The sequence below is a fragment of the Neodothiora populina genome, assembly GCF_041146345.1.
Source record: "Neodothiora populina strain CPC 39397 chromosome Unknown canker_contig_8, whole genome shotgun sequence".
In the NCBI taxonomy this organism is placed as follows: Eukaryota; Fungi; Ascomycota; class Dothideomycetes; order Dothideales; family Dothioraceae; genus Neodothiora; species Neodothiora populina.
The window spans coordinates 1,013,506-1,031,265 of NW_027191411.1; the positions used below are offsets into that span (position 1 = coordinate 1,013,506).

Genomic DNA, 17,760 nt, shown 5'->3' on the forward strand with positions numbered 1-17,760 from the left:
AACGTGAAAATAAGGACTCACCATTGCCAAAGGTCGATTACCAGGTGAATACGTCACAAGCAGAGGGCAACGCGGGTCCACGTGATGGCTTGCGATTAGTCTTGGCATTCATTGAACATGTTCTTGAGGACTAACTACGACTACCTTCTCTATCGACATCGCCAGCGACGACACGCTTTTCATCTATTCTAGCTAAGAAAAATGCCTGTCGTCAAGGGAGGTGTGTGGTAAGTGACGGAGCGCAACTTCTACATCTCTTCGATCTGCTAATACCTCTTAGGACAAACATTGAGGATGAGATTCTCAAGGCGGCCGTGTCCAAATATGGACTGAACCAATGGGCGCGCGTGTCCTCACTTTTGGCGCGCAAGACACCCAAACAGTGCAAAGCGCGCTGGTCAGAATGGCTGGATCCCGGCATCAGGAAGGTGGAATGGAGCAAAGACGAAGATGAGAAGCTGCTTCACTTGGCCAAGTTGATGCCAACGCAGTGGAGGACTATTGCGCCCATCGTCGGACGCACCGCTACCCAATGCCTGGAGCGGTATCAGAAGCTGCTTGACGATGCAGAGGCCAGAGAGAATGACGAGCTGGGTCTTGGTGGTCCTTCAGGCGGAGAGGCTGCGGCACCAAGCGCAGACGATGTTCGCAAATTGCGACCTGGCGAAATGGACCCGGACCCGGAAAGCAAACCCGCACGACCAGATACTATAGACATGGACGAGGATGAGAAGGAGATGCTGAGCGAAGCGCGCGCTCGTCTTGCAAACACTCAGGGAAAGAAGGCTAAGAGAAAGGCGAGAGAGCGACAACTTGAGGAGAGCAGAAGACTGGCTGTGCTGCAGAAGAGGAGAGAGCTGAAAAACGCGGGCATAAATATCAAGGTCGTCAGCAAGAAGAAGGGACAGATGGACTACAACGCCGATATCCCTTTCGAGAAGGCACCTGCGCCTGGATTCTACGACACGGTTGAGGAGGAGACGCGCAACGAAAAACAACGAGAAGCCTTTGACCCGCGCAAACAGCAGCTTGCCAACAAACGCAAGGGCGATCAGGAAGATGACAGGGATGATAGCAAGAGGAGGAAGAACGACAAGAGTGGTACAGCTGCAGCATACGCCGCCGCTGCTAAGGCCGGTCAAGCCCAGCGTCTCAGGGAGGCGGAGCAGAGCAGCAGGCGCCGTGGTCTTGCGCTCCCCGCTCCTCAAGTTGGAGAGAGTGAATTGGAAGAAATCGTGAAGATGGGCATCGCTGGTGAACGAGCATCGCTTGCTGCCGGTGGCAGTGACAACGAGGCTACCAGAGGTCTTATCGGGAACTATTCTGAAATGGTTGGTAGCACACCCATCCGGACGCCAAGAGCACCACAGGAAGAGGACCGCATCGCGAATGAGATTCGTAATGCACGTGCCAGAACCGAGACACAGTCAGCCTTACTTGGAGGAGACAACGCAGAGCTATACGAGGGTGCCTCTACGACCGGTTTTGGTGGAGTAGCACCTAGTAAGCAAAGTACAGCAACACCTAATCCATTGGCGACCCCCTTAAGAAATGGAATGGGTGCTACTCCGGCCCGGAGACCCGGAGCAACCCCTCTACGCACGCCGCGTGATAATTACGGCCTTAACCAAGAAAACGGCATGCAGCTTGTCGGGCAGACACCAAAGGACATCCGTCGTCACGAACAAGCCATCCGAGGGGACCTTCGAAGCAAGCTTTCATCTTTACCAAAGCCAAAGGAGTCAGAGTGGGAACTCGAGCTACCGGAGGAGCAAGAGGAGAAAGCCCCTCAGGCGGAAATGAGTGATGAGGATGCAGCTATCAGAGACCAGCGCCTTCGGGAGACACGAGATGCCGCTGCCAGGGCAGATCTGAAGCGACAATCTCAAGTGATACAACGCGGCTTGCCTAGGCCAACCGTGGTTGATGTAGACGCTATGCTCAAAAACGCCGCTGTCTTGAAGGATTCAATCAAGCGGGACATTGGCAAACAAATGGCTCTACTTATCGCGAATGACGCAAGGAAGTTCGGTGGCGCCAAGATCAAAGGCTCGCATCAACCTGTAGAGATGTACGAAGATGACGAGATGCGTCGTGTCCGTCTAGAGGTTGCTTTAGAGATGGGCAAGGACGAACATGGCAGAAAGATTTTGCAGGAACAGTTTGGTCAGGCATGGGACAAGGCACATGAGCAGACGATACTCCCTGGTCTTGCAGGATATGCTGAGGATGAAATTGACGAGCATCAATTAATGACTGAAGCTTTTGACGTAAGTTTGCATGGATACATGTCACAATCGGCACGCTGACTGACATCCGTTACAGACCATCCAGGACGGTATCATCTCGACTGCAGAGAAGGGCAATGCATTGGAAAAGAAGCTTGCGAAACATCATGGTGGCTATCTGGCGCGTTCGGTAATGCTACGAAAGAAAATATCTGAGGCGGCTGACTTTATGGCACGTACGAGCATCGATGTTGAGACCGCCAGGACAGCTCAGCAGGCTGAGGGTGTTGCCATTACTGATCGTCTAGAAAGACTAAGGGACGAAGTCAGTCTTGTCAGTAGGAGAGAGAGGGAGGCGCAGGAGGAATATCGAGCAAGGAAATACGAGCTCGATGGTCTCAGTGCATGAAGACTCGAAATCCGCACGCATCTTCGCCAATCCGCTCAAATGCGCATGTCGCCTAGGCGCACAAAGTCATACCCTAAGTAATAATTAGATAGAAGAAGCGACGGGTCATCAGCTTCGGTATCGGAGACGACTATCGCTATCGGTGAAACACCAAATTGCACCTTCTATATTGAGTCACACAAACACTGCACTCCCGCCCTGTATGTGTTCACATAGTGGTGTATGAGGTGATGAGTCATCCCCAACCAAGTGATGTATTTGTAAAAAGGCGATATTGCTTGTATTACTGTCAGCAGGGCGCCTTGTTCGAGTCTGAGAATCGACCCCACCTCTTATCGCGGTTTAATGCCTACATGTGTACCTGCGACGATCGCACCAGTTGTTTAGTTGTAAAGACACAATCTGTCTTTCTCTGCTGTTTACAATTGACTCTTTTCCTTCCCCTTTCCTGCAATTCACAAGTAAATACTTCGGATCTGCAGCAACCCGTCTTCAATTCGAAGCCAGTTGAAAATACAGACATAGAATAACCACAGAACTATATAAAACAGCGTGATCATCATGACATCCACCACAAGCTCATCCAGACCTGAAGCCCTCCCCAAGATTGTTTTCTACGATATCGATCACACTCTGACCCCCTCGACGCGCTCGTGGTCTCCTGCTACCGTGCGCACGCTGCTCGCGCTGCGTTACAGGAAACTTCCTTACACGCGCGAGGCAATCTCGTACCCAGACATTGCAGGGCTGCTCAAAGGCAAATACGTCCCTCCGCCTGCAGGCTTACGCGTGCCCTACACTCTGCCAGCCATCGATCTCATCTGGCCATCGTCCGCCGAAGTCCAAAATGAAGACTCACAGCTCATCACCACGATAATGGACTCGGACCCCATCTCCAAGGCTCTCGAGACTCTAGTTCCTGTTTCCGATGCGCATCCTTCTCTGTTTCCCCTCGGTGAGGAATCGCATGCTCAAGTGAAGAAGATCCAAGCAGCCATTGGAGCCGCGAACCCCAAGATCGGCAAGTTCGTCTATGCTCGCGTGTTCCCGTTTTTGGACCCTAGGGGTCGTGAATACTTCGTTCGGACTCGAGAATCGTGGATGGAGAACGGGAGGACATTCAAAGATGTCGAGAAGGAAGCTGACATGCCTGAGGCGGAGATCGTGGAGTGTTTCAAGCAGGCACTGGGAGACTTCGCTAAAGCGTATGCGGACGAGGCCGCAAAGTCAGGGAAGAGTGATGGTATCTACTTCGGTGGCGTGGCGAGCCCGTCTTATGCCGATTTTGTGTGCATTGCTTGTATCGAATGGTGGAGATGTGCGAGAGAAAAGGAGGTAGACAGGGCTTTGGCTGAGGCGGACGGAGGCCTGTTCAAGAAGATTCATGACGAGTTCCATGATTTGCTTTACTGAAAGGTATACCTGCAGTCGGACGCAGGCCACGAAAGATATGGCCTTCAAGTCGTCAATCTAGACTGTGCTCGTAGTCATCACGCCTATTAGCTTTGACATGTTCTAATCGCATGTTACCTATATGCAGTCAGGTCGATGATATTGGTAGAACTCCCCAACTATACACGATACTGCCTCTGCTCGTTCGGACATGGCAATGTACCTAAACGAAGACACATGATCAAGCTAGTACATACACCTCTCCAACACGAACACTTTCTGTTATGGAGGCAGAGCGATGTGACTTTCGACTCTCTCTCTCTCGTGATAGATACGAGATGTCGAATTTCTTATAAGCGTACGAACCAATCAAATAAATCAGAGTACATCAGGTCGTCCATCATTAAAGATTCAATCAAGCTAAAAAAAACCCCTACTCACCGACCACAATCATGATTGCAAGTAAGAGAAAAAGCCATACCATACCGATGTAAAAGAGCACACAATGGGATAACGAACAGGGTCGCCCTTAAACCACTGTCTCAATATTCCAACAAGAAATATCGCGAGTCTCTAAATCACAATTGGCAGGGCAAGAACAGTACTGAAAACCCACTGTCCAGTCCACAAAACCCAGCAAAGCGACTTTCCACGGATCAAAGCAATAGTGAAACAAGACAAACGCAGAGGTAAGATAAAGGTAGGAAAAGTCACTAATAAAGGTAACAAGCGCAACAGCAGCAGCCAGAGAGGAAGAAAATGGGAAAAAAGCCGACCCGGACCGTTCCTACATTTCTCTCTCTCCCTCTTTTCTTTTCTTATATCTTTTAAACTGAGCATTGTGTCTACTCTGGTTTGCTAGAACTATCTTTTCACTTTGCTTATTCGTCAGAGACCGCGCTACTGGATGATATTCTCAGTTTTACATTGCTCACCTTTTCTTTTTCTGCACGAATGATCTATCGCGACGACTTTAAGCGCCCACTCTTCCGAAAATTGCAGTAACGAAGAGACAAATTTTCTTCAGTAAGCAGCCGAGCCCGCGTTGAATTTACAATAGGCAGCCTTTGCGCCCAATGTTCAACAACAAAGGCACTTTGGCGGAGTGGTTAACGCGATGCCCTGCTATGGATTCGATCTTTACTTCGAGTCTTAGTCCAGGCATTTCCTTCGGGAGCGTGTGTTCGAATCACACAGGTGTCGTCGAAGAAGTTCTTTTTATCTGCGTCCTGTTCTTTTCCTCATGCTCCTAGCTTGGTGGACCTTTGCCATGTGTTTTATGGTGAGGCGATTGTTTGAGTGTGGTTTTTTGTACATTCAAGGAAGCGTACTTCGTAAGTGTTGGCACAATTAGTTTGAGTTGGTAGGTGTATTAGTGTTCTGGAGCAGTGCTGTGGAAGGCAAGTTGTTTTGGAACATCATTGACGACCTTGACTATGCGATCATCGTCTCATTGAACAACTGCAATACTTGGGAATCACTTCAATGACTGTAACATCATAGAAAAACATGCATGTAGATTCGTTATAAAAATGCTTCGAATGCTATCATCTGTACATTTCGTAAAAGAAAATCCTTTCTTTGTTCTCTCAGACAAAAGAGAACGCAAGACCAATGCCAGTCATCTTTGACGGCAGCACCATCTACGTGATGGTATAGGCCTATACTAGCTAGTATGCTGGTTGCAGTATATCTTTCTGTGTGGACCAGATGTTGATATCTGTACCGAGCACAGTATTTACTTGCTCTTGGCCTTCTCCTCGGCGAGGTGGGCAGTCTCCTTCTGGAGCTGGTCTATCGTGCTCTTCGAGGCCTTGATCTCGCCTCTGTCTGCCTTGATCTGTTTTCACACTGTCGGTAGCTGTTCTTGTACACAACTGTAGGAATCGAAGTGGGGTGTGGAGGCGTGGAGATGGGGGTGTGTCGAATGGACAGGGTCGCCATGTGCTCAACTTGTACTTGGGAGCTGTGGCTGCACCGCGTTCGAAAGGAATCTGTGACTGTGTGGGATGCAGAAGATAAACTTACAATGCTCTCGCTGTTGCTGGCAAGCTCGTCGTGCCATTCACCCTTGCCCTCCTTCTGCTTCTTCAGTTGTGCCTGCTTGGCCTGTTCGGCCTCCTCAGCGCGGCCCTCATGATCTGAAGTGAAAACAATGTCAGCAGATGCGCATAGGATGCCTTGTGAATGCCAATGGAGCTGAAAAGCACATGTGGACCATGAAGTAGCACGACTAAATGCTAGATGTCGATGGTGTGTAGGAAATCAAGTGGAAACTCACGTAGAGCATCCTCCTTGCCAGCGAAGACCGCGCGAGAGGTCTGGAATGATCGAACGGGGGCAGAGACAATTGCTCTTCTGGCGATGAATGATCGAGACAGCATCTTGAGGATTGATGAATTGGCTTGGTTTTTCAAAAGGTATGAAGACACGGGTCGCATGCGGTTCGGGACCTCGGTTATGCAGGTCTGATGTAGAGATATTCAAGTGAGAGCTGGAAGCTGAGGAAGCTGATAGAGTGTAGTAGAGGTCTGTTTGGGTGATGGGATGGATGGTATTGTGAAAGGAGAAGAGGAAATATTCAAGTCAATAAGCTCCTCGAGGAATTATCTAGTTTCCCATACGACGACCATCCTCGGCTACCAACCTCCAAGCAACTTGTCTCATCACTGCTTGAGCAGTTGCGGGATACTTGATTGTGACGTCACCGATCACCAGCGAGTGACGAATTGGCTTCGTCGTATTACAGTACAACAATGCTAGCCCACCTTTGTTCGGATGACAGGAGTGTCTATCGAGGACTGGAGCTAGATGAGACGATCAATATCATGACATAGCATTTCTATATGATGAAGAATGCCGTGCGTGTTGTCAGACTGGACAGACGTCGCATCCCGTCTGGAAGCTTGACACTGACGCAGCAGTTCGTAAGTGGCAGAATTCTCCGACATGTACCGAACAATGCACGAGCCAACACATGAGGGAATACGCCAGATGCAGAACTATCACTGAAAAATAGACAGTGATTCGATTGTGTCTTATCCAAGATGTAACCCAACACCAGACCCAGCCATGTAAGCCATGTCCCAAATCCAGTGAGTGTAGCAAAGCAATAGATCCAGACCTTCCCCCGAGTGGTATACCAACAAAAAAATGACTCCTTTCCCAAGGCTCGCTCGCTGGAGACACGCTAGGGTGAACTGTAGATGATCACTCCGATATGTAAAAGCAGCCTCCGTTCTCCGAGCCAAAGTCTTCTTCGCAATATGAGATTCGTGACAAGAAGAGGATGTATAAGCGAAAGCAGAAAAAACCCGGTTTGCCCCCAAAAAGAGAAAACAGAATATATCCCATCAGATCAAAACAGAAATAGAACACCGACCTATGTGTGTTCGCGAAGCAAATATTTTCTGTTTCGTTCCTTCCTCTGGCAACACCATCCCCCGAAATAAAAAGGAAAACACCATGCTTTGCTGTAATATCGCTCAAGATAAAACCATCGTGATACGAAAATCAGGACCATTCAATGATCCGAGAATATATGTTAGGCAGAGAAAATAAAGGTGCATATGCAGGTCATGACATTAAAACGCCGGTCGTCCAGGATTCCAGGTCCGCAACCCAAAGGTGGGTATCTTTTTTTTAGTCGAAAAAGAAGCATTCGTTAAATCTGTACAGTCGGAGGGGATCAAAATGATACCGTGTGGTTTCTTTTGGTCTAATCCAGTGAGTGCGTCCCGCCAGCCCTGAAAGAGGTTGTTGCGCCATGTCAATGTCATGAAGAGAAATGCAATCCTCTACCAGCGACGGTTGCCATATTGGTGCTGCATCTGGCGGGCGGGCGAGACGCTGGGGGGAGGGCTCGCAATAGAGACCCGGGTGCTAGGGTCCACGATGGGAATGGCATTGCGAGTGCGCTGAGCAAGAGGCTGATGAAGCTTCATCTGGTTGTGTTGGAAGGAACCGGTATTAAAGGCATTAGGGGTGGCAGCAGACAGCACAAAGGAGGGCGTGGGCTGAGCGGTCTGCTGTAGAGGAGAAGCATCGGGAGATCCCGATGACAACGAAGATCGGTCAGAAGAGTTGGACGAGTGGATAGAATGGAGCTGGTGATGCTTGTCAGATGGTTTTGCGCAAACATTAATCAGATTAGATTTCGAACATACATCGTCCTCGGTCAGGAGATGGAAGGGACAGAACACCTCGTCATCCTCAAACTCGAAGCTCTTGGCAGCCTCGAGGTCCCGCATGTACGCATTGTACTCAGGAGTCTCGGGGATGGATTTGGGACTTCTTTGGGCCTTGTACTGCTGTTGACGATGGGCGTTCTGACCAGATGAAATGCGCGGACCGCGGCGGGATCGACCGTGGTGGTTGTTTGAGTGGGCGGGATGAGCAGAAATTGGTTGCGCAGAGGGGTGGAAGCCGTAATGGAAGTTTGACATGATTGCGGAATTCGTTTGTGGGATATTGAAATGAGCCGAAGGAGGTCGTACTTTGCGTGTAGAGTGCGCGAATCGGAAGGCAAAGGTCAATCTAGACGAAAAGGAAGCGGATTTTGTCGAAGATGACGGAAGAGAGATAAATAATTGGTATAATTTTGAAGCTTTTTGATAGGTGTTATTGGAAGGTTGGAAATGCGACGGATATTATGGGTAATGATATGAAAGTGTGTGGGAGGGAGGATGGCTGGTGATGAAGAAACAAGAGGCTCGGGGGGGGGGGAAAGAGGCGAACAGGGAGTGGGACCTGTAGACGGTGGGGACAAGAGACAAGACCCGTGGACATGTTTCCACACTACAATGCACTACGATGTGAGCGTCCAAGTGCAAAGGCAGAAAAATGCACTGACGCTGCCGCTAGCCGTCTTTGGTGCATGACGAGCTTCCCAGCGGCTTGCGGAACCAATCACGCCCCGTCTCCGCTCCCCTGCCGTTCTCAGGGCCAGCTACCTCACCAGAGGTACAAGTACTCCGTATCCGATCATGGGAAACAACACGGGCCCGACTCTGCTGTACTAGGCGATATCTGGATGCCGATACACTACTGGCCGAGCAACCTCCCATACTACTCCATGGCCATGGCATCACAACGTTGCCTCATACAACCAGACAGGTCAGGCAGTATACTGTTGGTTGTTGCTGCCAACGCATGGCTCCCTTGCACAGTCCCCTAATCGAGAGCAATAATAAGCAAAAGCAAAGCACTGCCTCGGGAAACGAAGCTCCGTGTGAGATGAGAGGTCCCACCTACCTTAGCCTGCATGAGACACAGCGGTCTTTAGCGCCTCGAAGCCTGGTCGCTTCTCGAGTGTGGCGCAATGCGCTCGCCGGCCCGCTTTCTGATCTCTTCTTTGACCGCCTGACTACCGCTCAGACCTTTTTACCATGCGCCGGGGACTTTCGTGAAACCACAGGTACCATTCCAACATTGGATATTGCCTGTTATCCTGTGAGTCTGTGACTATCTGCAAAACATCGTCCGAACCAGTCGAGCGTTGCGAACTGTGCGTGCTCGCCCGCCCCATGGAGACCTGTTGACAGGGCGGCAACGGCGTGAGCGTTTACTGAGGCAAAATTCGAATAGGGACAGGCTCTGGCTTTGGCCTGAAGCCAATTGTCTTGACCATGCCAACAACGTTCGTTCATGGGACCATCAACACCCGATAGTTCTAATCGCATCTATTGCGAACCTGACATACAGTGTGCACCATACAAGTAAGATTATTGAATGCACCAGGAGATATCACAGCATCTCTCGCGTTCACGAGACATGGAGACCAGAAAGACGCTTGCGGGACCCGAAACGGACAGGAACAATGGGAACTGGAAAGTGCAAGCGGCACCTGCAGTTTGGTGACTGAGGTACTGTACAGCAGTCCGGTACGAAAGTACAGCGCGGTAGTAGAACGGTAGTAGAACATTCTCGGCAACCCCACTGTAACATCGTCTCGTCTCCGATTTTAGCCATAGCAAAGGCAGAGCTCATTTCGTCGCGCCACTGATGTCCCCCGCCGTACCTCTCGTGGCTTCAGGGGGTGCAAGCACTTAGATTTCTTTCCCTCGAACATCGTCTCTGATCCTGAGATTGAGGGCTTGCTATAATTAAACGCCAAGCCACACTCCTCAAAAGGCTGATGTCAGGTACGAATGCTTATTTCACCCACGGCTGTACACGCCCCCCTCGAATGTACAGTATGCAATTTTGCTACCCCTCGAAAGGGCACGACTCCTGAGTTTGAGTGGATCCTCCATCATGCATTTCAGGTACAGTATATATCGTTCATACGTCTGTGACAATGACCTATCCGAGATTGCCTTCGTCTCGGCCTCGTGGCAGCACGTTGTAATATCATTCCCTCAAACCTCCGACAATTCTCCTATACCTGGATCTACCATGATGGGTAACCCCTCATTCCTCATTTCTCATTTCTCGTATCCCTCGTACATGTTTCAAGATTGTGGCACGAGGCATATGCTCTACTCGAGGGGTCAATCGTACCCTACGCGATCCCGGAGATCTACAATCGATAGATGTCCTCGGGTGGCTACACTAAGTATAAGTAATTACGACTGAATTTCACGAATCGTATAAGCTTAATATGATTTCGTTTCCGTTTCAAAGGGCGACTTTGATGAGCATTGATCACCTATTTGAGGAACCGGTGCGGATTCTGAGTCCGCAGGACAGGATTGGTATCGCATATCGATAAAGCAACATTACCCACTGTAAACAACAGGGCTATGCGCAAGCAGTATTGAGCCAGATGTACAGAGTTACAGTGCAATGACAATCGATAATACGAGGTTGTCGCTCCTAGACCAAGCCATCTTCATGAGAACTCGAGATGTGGATATGCATCATGCCAGATCTGACATCAAGAATTGCATGATGTCGGACTAATCCTTGCACTGTGGGTTTGAAGCCTTCCAGCTGCAATCAAGCGAATCAGAGCTTCAATCGTGGAACATAGATTCTCCAAGGTCCATTTTGTGTCTCTCGACTACCTCGACCTGAGTAGAGATGACGTCGCTCTGGGATCTCTCGTCAACTTCCCCAGCTCTCTCTCTGAGCATATACCCCGCGTTGGGGTTGTCATCATTATGTGTAGGACATGTCCAACTGCCAAACACAACCCTGACGTTACCCTGCTTGGTGGAGCTTAAAAGAGCTCTGACTACCAGATGACTTCCAATTGACTGTGCCTGCTTCCCTTGTGCTCTGTTGTTTTCTTCATCTTAGACGAACTCAAGAATACATCCTGACAATATATCTTTCTGTATCATACAAACGCTGGTTGATAGAGAACACTGACACAGATATGGATTCACTGGTAAAACCATATTGTCCTTTATGCTCATTGCAAGCAATTCCATTGATATCGCTCAATAGATCTTCCATGGTTACTGTTACGGCACCGCAATCTGGTACGCCCTTCGTGGCGCCTGCCGAGTATATGATCCAGAAATGGTAATCGGCTGTAAGCACTCCTTTGCCTGCGGCAGCATCTTCGGGTCTCCTCCCTTTTCGCATCCAAGAATCAATCTGACCTTTGGACTGAACGACAGGGTTCCGTCCTCCAATTCAAAGCCATTTTGTACCCAATGATCTGGAGAGATACACAATCAAGACCGACGCCTGGGGACTGATATCCCTTGCTCTGCTGCTGGTCACACTTTCGATTTACGCATCACAGACATCCGCAGGATTCAGGCGTGCCGCGGTCTTGGTGACGGTTATGCACCATGTGACCACTGGTATCGGAGCCTGGGACCATTACAAAATGGACAGCCACTTCAACACGAGCATGGGTATCGGTGTCTGGGCCAATGTGTGGCTGACTCTTGTCGGACTGGCAGCTACAGCGGTGATGCCAGGAACTCGAGAGGGACGAACACTGGACAAAAAAGTGAGGTAGAGTCTGTGTCGGCAGCAGGGGTAGTGTGGACGAACATAGCTGTGAACGATATTCAACGGGAAGGCGAATAACGAAATAGAAGATCGGTAATTCTGGGATTTAGATCAAGAGCTTCGAATCCTCCAAACACCTCTACACATACAACATGTTTCGATGAGTCGAGATATTGCACGTTGTATCGGACTCGTCGCCATCGAGGCAGTGTTCTTCGATGTCGAAAGTCGAGTCCATTGTAGCGCGAACCCAATAGGAGTCCATTTAGAGAACGACATGGTCAAGAAGATCGCTTTTGGCTATACATAATCTCAAAAGTGCAGCTTGAAATTCGACTTTTACGTGCAACAAGTCGTAATGTGTATCAATGCATATAACAAGAGGTCCGGTCAACGTCGATGGGTGAGGCCTGTGCGCTAGGATTACCAGATGCAATGTAAGCAAAGTAAGAGGTAGGGCACCTTAGGATAGAGAAATAAATAAGCCATCTTTTCAACATGTACTGTAGGAAGGAGCGACCACAGCTACCCGACTGCTAGTGTGTTCGTCTATCACGAGACATGACAGCACACAGACATACTCAGGTCCTTTGTAATTGCTAGATGTGGTGCTTTGATATACAATACTTGCCGGTCCTTGGACAAGGTAATCTGATACTCGCCAAAGGTCAGCAATAAGCCAGAAAATAGGTAAAGTGTGAGTGCTGAAAGGGATCGCCAAGCAATTTGCGTCAGTGGCTCGCATCCTCGCACCCTCGGCAGCGAGCATTAGCTGCAGCAGCTAAGGTATTGAAGACCTTTGGTTGCAATTCAAGGTGATCGGGTTCCCTATCGAAGTGCTTCTTGGCCCGCTGCAATTGCTATCATTGTGACTGCACCCTCTGAGCGGATATAGGTAGATCTCGTGCATATTTTTGCAGTTGTATGCATACACCATAAACACATCCATTGCGCCGACAGATTTCCCGACTCCCTATACAATCAGGAGGCAGCTCGGCACACCGTCTGCGCTCCCGTCTCAACCATTGCACGCATATTCGAACCATGAAACCGAGATAGCACGACAACAACTTGCGGAAGACGATGAACGGCGAGTCCCCGGATGAGCGGGATGCCAGAACGCTCTCTCTCTGGAAAAAGTTGGATTCGGAAAAGCAGGGCGCTCTAGACATACGAGCTCTGAAGAAAGGATTGAAGAAGATCGACCATCGTGAGCAGCATCATTTCAGCCAGCTCGGTGCGCTTGCAGCAGCAACAACTGATTCCCGTCTCTCCCTCCAATAGCTCTGAAGAATGCCGATGGCTTGATCGAAGATATCCTCGACTTTGCAGACTTGAACAACGATGGCAGAATTTCATACGATGGTCAGCTCCTTGTGCCCCTCATCGTCACCAGGAATTTGCTTTTACTCGAGTCTACTCTATCTGTTATGATCGAAACACTGATTATGCGCCGAAGAATTCCGAAAATTCGTACTACAGACCGAGCGGGAGCTGTGGTCCCTTTTCAACAGCATCGACAAGGATCGAGACGGCCACATTGATAAATCAGAATTGCGCGCAGCCTTCGTGAGGGCCGGCCTCGCCGTTCCCAATTCACGCCTGGACAAGTTCTTTGCAGACGTGGACTCCGACAACGATGGTGTCATCAGCTTCGACGAATGGCGGTATGTATTCGTGCAACAAAACCTCGCTCAGACTGTGACTCGCTGCACGCATTCCAGAATGTGATTACTGACTTTTGTTCTTATTGACAGCGACTTTCTCCTCTTTCTGCCGTCCCAATCACCCGGCTTGAAAGCTGTCTTATCGTACTATCAGTCCGCCTTGAAGCTCACTGCTGAAGGAGACGTTTCTGTGAGCGACGATACTATACAAGGCTTAGGTACCGCAGCATCTTCCTTCCTCAAGACCCTTGAAAGATATTCTTTTGGTGCCATTACACAGATTGTCGCTCGCCCGGCGGTTCAGCAAGAGTCGGCGGATTCGGGAGCTGTTACGCAACTGCGCAGTACCTCCGATCCTCTAGACGAGGTAGAGCTGATGCAGCCTGAACACACATCACCCGAGTTGCAGAAGTGGACGGTGCTGACGCAGTACGTGCCCGATCCAGGCTACTTCCTGGCTGGTGGTTTGTCTGGTGTCGCCTCAAGGACCACCACTGCCCCGCTTGACCGTCTAAAAGTTTATCTTATCGCGAATACCGGAAAATCAGACGAAGCAATCAGTGCTGCCAAACATGGCGAGCCGATCAAGGCTACCGAACACGCCGGACAGGGCATGGTAAGGGCGATGAAACAACTTTGGGCCGCCGGTGGGCTTAGGAGCCTCTTTGCTGGTATGTCTCAATCCACTGAGACTGCTATAATCCTTGTACTAACCTAAAGCAAGGCAATGGCATCAACGTCATCAAAGTCATGCCAGAGTCAGCTGTCAAATTCGGTTCATACGAGGTGCGTCGCTGTGATTCGAGTTGTAACTGCCGCCACTCCCTGACTGACAAGTCATGCGTAGGCTGCGAAAAAAGTCGTTGCTCGCTTCGAAGGACACAGCGATACCAAGAAAATCGCGCCTTACTCTCAGTTCATTGCAGGTGGTCTTGCTGGAATGTTCTCACAGTATGTCTTCTATCTTGCCATTCACATCGTGTGGAAGCATGGCTGACCCACTTATAGGGCTGTAGTGTATCCTTTGGACACCCTAAAATTGTAAGCGTCCCACGTGAGGTCAAAATGTCTACTCACGCTCACACGTTCTACAGCCGAATGCAATGCGAGACTGTCCCCGGCGGCATGCACGGAAACCAACTCATCATACACACAGCGAAGAAGATGTGGAGCACTACGGGCATAGCAGGTTTCTACCGTGGATTGCCCATGGGTCTCATCGGCATGTTCCCTTACGCTGCGATTGACCTTGGAACCTTTGAGTACCTGAAACGCACTCTTACTCGCTACTACGCGAAAAAGTATGGTGGACATGAGGAAGACTCTGCGCCAGGTGGCTTCACCACTGCATTGATTGGAGGCATGAGTGGTGCTTTTGGAGCCTCGACGGTCTACCCTTTGAACTTACTGAGGACCAGGCTGCAGTCACAAGGAACTGCAAGCCATCCACGAACGTATACTGGTATCGTCGATGTCACCCGACAGACCATTAAAGGCGAGGGTGTCCGAGGGCTCTTCAAAGGATTGACTCCAAATCTTCTGAAGGTGGTTCCTGCAGTGTCAATAGTGAGTCCCTACGGAGTACTTATGCATCCCCCGCCCCGAAGTTGTCTAACACTTTCACAGACCTACGTCGTATACGAAGAGACGAAGAAGAAGTTGCACCTGAAGTGAAAGATCTCGGCGGCCTAACAACAATGATACGAGTAAGATACCCAAAGAACCTCTTGTTGTCCTTCAGGGCGATAAACCTTTTCATGTCGCGCGTTCTCCTTTTGTTTTTGCATTGCGCTTGGCGCTTGGGCTGGATGTAGGTAAAGGACAGTTACACTACCATGCTACGTATGAGAGGGCTACATTGACAATTGAGCTCTTTTATGTTGTTTTTCCACGCCACAGGCAGTTTGAGGTTCTTGAAGGATAGTGTGCTCCACTTAGAGCGCGCATGCCATGACAATGTCGGCATGGGAAATGTCATGTTCATTGACTTAATATTACATTTCGATAAACTGGCAGCGATCCTTGTCCCTACTCGACATCGCCATACACCCACGTTGCGATGTTCACCTTGGCGGACCGTCTTGACTGCTCAGTAATAGGGGCTTTTGCCAATTACTTCAAAGCATGCTGGCAACCTTCAGTTCGATCTGCATGATCAATCTGCCAATAGCCGCCTCAAATTGACCCTTCACTTCGTCGAGCAAAGCCCACTCCACCATGTCCATCTCAGTCTCTGCCTGAGCCAACAATTTGAAGCCCTGTATCTTATCATCATACAGATCGCGCTCCTCGCTGCTGTTCTTTGCAGTGTAGAAGTCAAATTGAGAACCATCAGGGTTATGTTTGTCTTCTTGTCCAAGAACGAAATTTATCATGTCCATGGCCTGGACACAACCAGCTGCGCGCCCACTAATGTGGAACTCACACTGACGCAGGTCATGGTCAGCTTCATCGAATACCCGGATGCGTGTGCCTGAGACTTCTTCGATTTGAGTAATGTTGCTGAAATCGTGGCCCAGAACGAGGCGAGCTTCCTTGAGGTCCAATCTCATGACATGCTGCTCAACATCGGCCCGTTTGCCCTTTGCAGAAGAGCCATGAACGACTTCATCAACAGATTTCGTGGAGCCGTTGTTAGTTTTCGCAGTCTTGAATGACTGGAACGAGAGGACACTGCTGGCGGCACTGCTAGCGGAACTCCTACGAGAAGGCTCGGCACCGCGGAGCCTAGACTCGTGACGTTCGAGAAAGCGAATGAATTGGGCGTGGTAATCACGAATTTCGATCTTCTTGTCCTTGCGAAGCTAGGGCGGCAGTAAGTTCTCATGTCATTCAGCAGAAGAATTTGGAGTCTTACCTTGGTTTTCAATGCTTTCATCCCAAGCACCGGACCTTCTGCCATACTTCCTTGACCATCTCTGGTGAGCCAGTCCAGAGCGTCCAAGGCTGCATCGATATCGAACCAGCACTTGTGCTTGCAGTCTGGCATCTCGGTGCCATTACGTACGAGCTCCTCAATTGAACGCAGACGTGAAGCGTGGATGCCAAGTCCACTACGAACAGTGATAATGTCGCACGTCTCGCTGAGCCAAGTCAACTTGGTTCCGAGATTGGACAACTTGCAGATCAACTCAGCACGACGAGACTTAACTTCAAGCAATGGGTGGCTTGGGTCATAAAAAGAAAGACCGTTGCCTGCGGAAGTGGACTGCTCACTTGAAGCGCGTGTATCTGCTTCAGGCTCGCGTGATGGAGGATCGCTAGGACGCATGCCGAAAAAGCGCTCATCATCACTGGTGAAGGAGACGTAATGGAAATCGTCCATGTCATAGGGCAGTGGGCTCGACTCTATATTCATGGAAAAGGAACGGGAAAGCTGATGTCAAAGTAGATTCCGTTGTGGTTCTGAACAACGTCACGAGAAGGATTTACCGAAGTGAGGCAGATGAGATAGAGCTCAGGCAAGGTAGCAAACACCCTTTCCGGAGTAGTACTCGGCGCCGAGGTGTATATCAGAACGACGAGAGCCAATGGATTACCAAGTCTGGATACAGGCCACCAGTGCCAGCCATGTGCCAATTAGGAGCAGAAGCTGAGGGATGGTCCTGGTCTCTAGGTGCTCAGAGCCGTCGACCAAATTTTGTCATCGTAGCTTGTGGTGCATAAATCTCGATCGCTCATCTCTACAAAAGTTGAAGGTCACATTTCTATACCATCTAGATAGACGCACACCATCTGGCAGACGTCTCGAAACTTTCCTCATTCCACAACCTAAGACCTTTCGCTATGTACAGTAGTGTACCTTCGACTCTCTACGTTTTTGCAATTAACAGAGGAGAACAAGGAAGATGTATGGTACTTAGGCACAGTCATCACATCGAAAAATGTATACTAACTAAGGATATCTCTAGGAGATCCGATTTGCAATGTGTAAGCTAACTTATATAAAATCGTCTGTAGTCAACTAGCGTGACTAACCCTAAGTATTATTGGTAGACACTCCCGAGTAAGAAAATACTAAAGATGTCTTGGCGTACTTTGACGCTAGTAATTCTTCACAGCAGCAGTAATATCATGTCTAGTATTTAATACATCAGTACTCATCTCTTGTCTGCTAGTGTGGTTCTCTGATAGGAACCTCAGTAGACACGTC

At 49.5% G+C, this 17,760-nt stretch overlaps 6 protein-coding genes across 7 annotated transcripts; 4 read left to right on the plus strand and 2 right to left on the minus strand.

Moving 5' to 3' along the window:
* Positions 1 to 201: 201 nt before the first annotated feature.
* AAFC00_006815 (uncharacterized protein) lies at positions 202 to 2,637 on the plus strand (the record flags this gene model as incomplete). The annotated part of the gene is made up of 3 exons (XM_069346825.1): positions 202 to 227; positions 281 to 2,270; positions 2,326 to 2,637. The coding sequence occupies 3 exons, from the start codon at positions 202 to 204 to the stop codon at positions 2,635 to 2,637; spliced, it is 2,328 nt and encodes a 775-aa protein (XP_069199700.1).
* A 561-nt stretch (positions 2,638 to 3,198) lies between these two features.
* AAFC00_006816 (uncharacterized protein) lies at positions 3,199 to 4,050 on the plus strand (the record flags this gene model as incomplete). The annotated part of the gene is made up of 1 exon (XM_069346826.1): positions 3,199 to 4,050. The coding sequence occupies one exon, from the start codon at positions 3,199 to 3,201 to the stop codon at positions 4,048 to 4,050; it is 852 nt and encodes a 283-aa protein (XP_069199701.1).
* Positions 4,051 to 5,767: 1,717 nt separating this feature from the next.
* Positions 5,768 to 6,413, minus strand: AAFC00_006817 (uncharacterized protein; the record flags this gene model as incomplete). The annotated part of the gene is made up of 3 exons (XM_069346827.1): positions 5,768 to 5,869; positions 6,058 to 6,170; positions 6,311 to 6,413. 3 exons carry the CDS (start codon positions 6,411 to 6,413, stop codon positions 5,768 to 5,770), a joined length of 318 nt encoding a protein of 105 aa, XP_069199702.1.
* Positions 6,414 to 7,826: 1,413 nt separating this feature from the next.
* AAFC00_006818 (uncharacterized protein) lies at positions 7,827 to 8,474 on the minus strand (the record flags this gene model as incomplete). The annotated part of the gene is made up of 2 exons (XM_069346828.1): positions 7,827 to 8,135; positions 8,196 to 8,474. 2 exons carry the CDS (start codon positions 8,472 to 8,474, stop codon positions 7,827 to 7,829), a joined length of 588 nt encoding a protein of 195 aa, XP_069199703.1.
* Positions 8,475 to 11,350: 2,876 nt separating this feature from the next.
* Positions 11,351 to 11,947, plus strand: AAFC00_006819 (uncharacterized protein; the record flags this gene model as incomplete). The annotated part of the gene is made up of 3 exons (XM_069346829.1): positions 11,351 to 11,362; positions 11,422 to 11,509; positions 11,598 to 11,947. The coding sequence occupies 3 exons, from the start codon at positions 11,351 to 11,353 to the stop codon at positions 11,945 to 11,947; spliced, it is 450 nt and encodes a 149-aa protein (XP_069199704.1).
* A 1,076-nt stretch (positions 11,948 to 13,023) lies between these two features.
* AAFC00_006820 (uncharacterized protein) lies at positions 13,024 to 15,281 on the plus strand (the record flags this gene model as incomplete). Of its 2 annotated transcripts, XM_069346830.1 has the most annotated exons (10): positions 13,024 to 13,150; positions 13,225 to 13,305; positions 13,400 to 13,607; positions 13,698 to 13,825; positions 14,054 to 14,278; positions 14,332 to 14,393; positions 14,455 to 14,558; positions 14,616 to 14,648; positions 14,702 to 15,173; positions 15,234 to 15,281. In XM_069346830.1, 10 exons carry the CDS (start codon positions 13,024 to 13,026, stop codon positions 15,279 to 15,281), a joined length of 1,488 nt encoding a protein of 495 aa, XP_069199706.1. The 2 variants fall into 2 exon arrangements, with proteins under 2 accessions (XP_069199706.1, XP_069199705.1); XM_069348374.1 differs by having other exon boundaries at positions 13,698 to 14,278.
* Between the last annotated feature and the right edge of the window lie 2,479 nt (positions 15,282 to 17,760).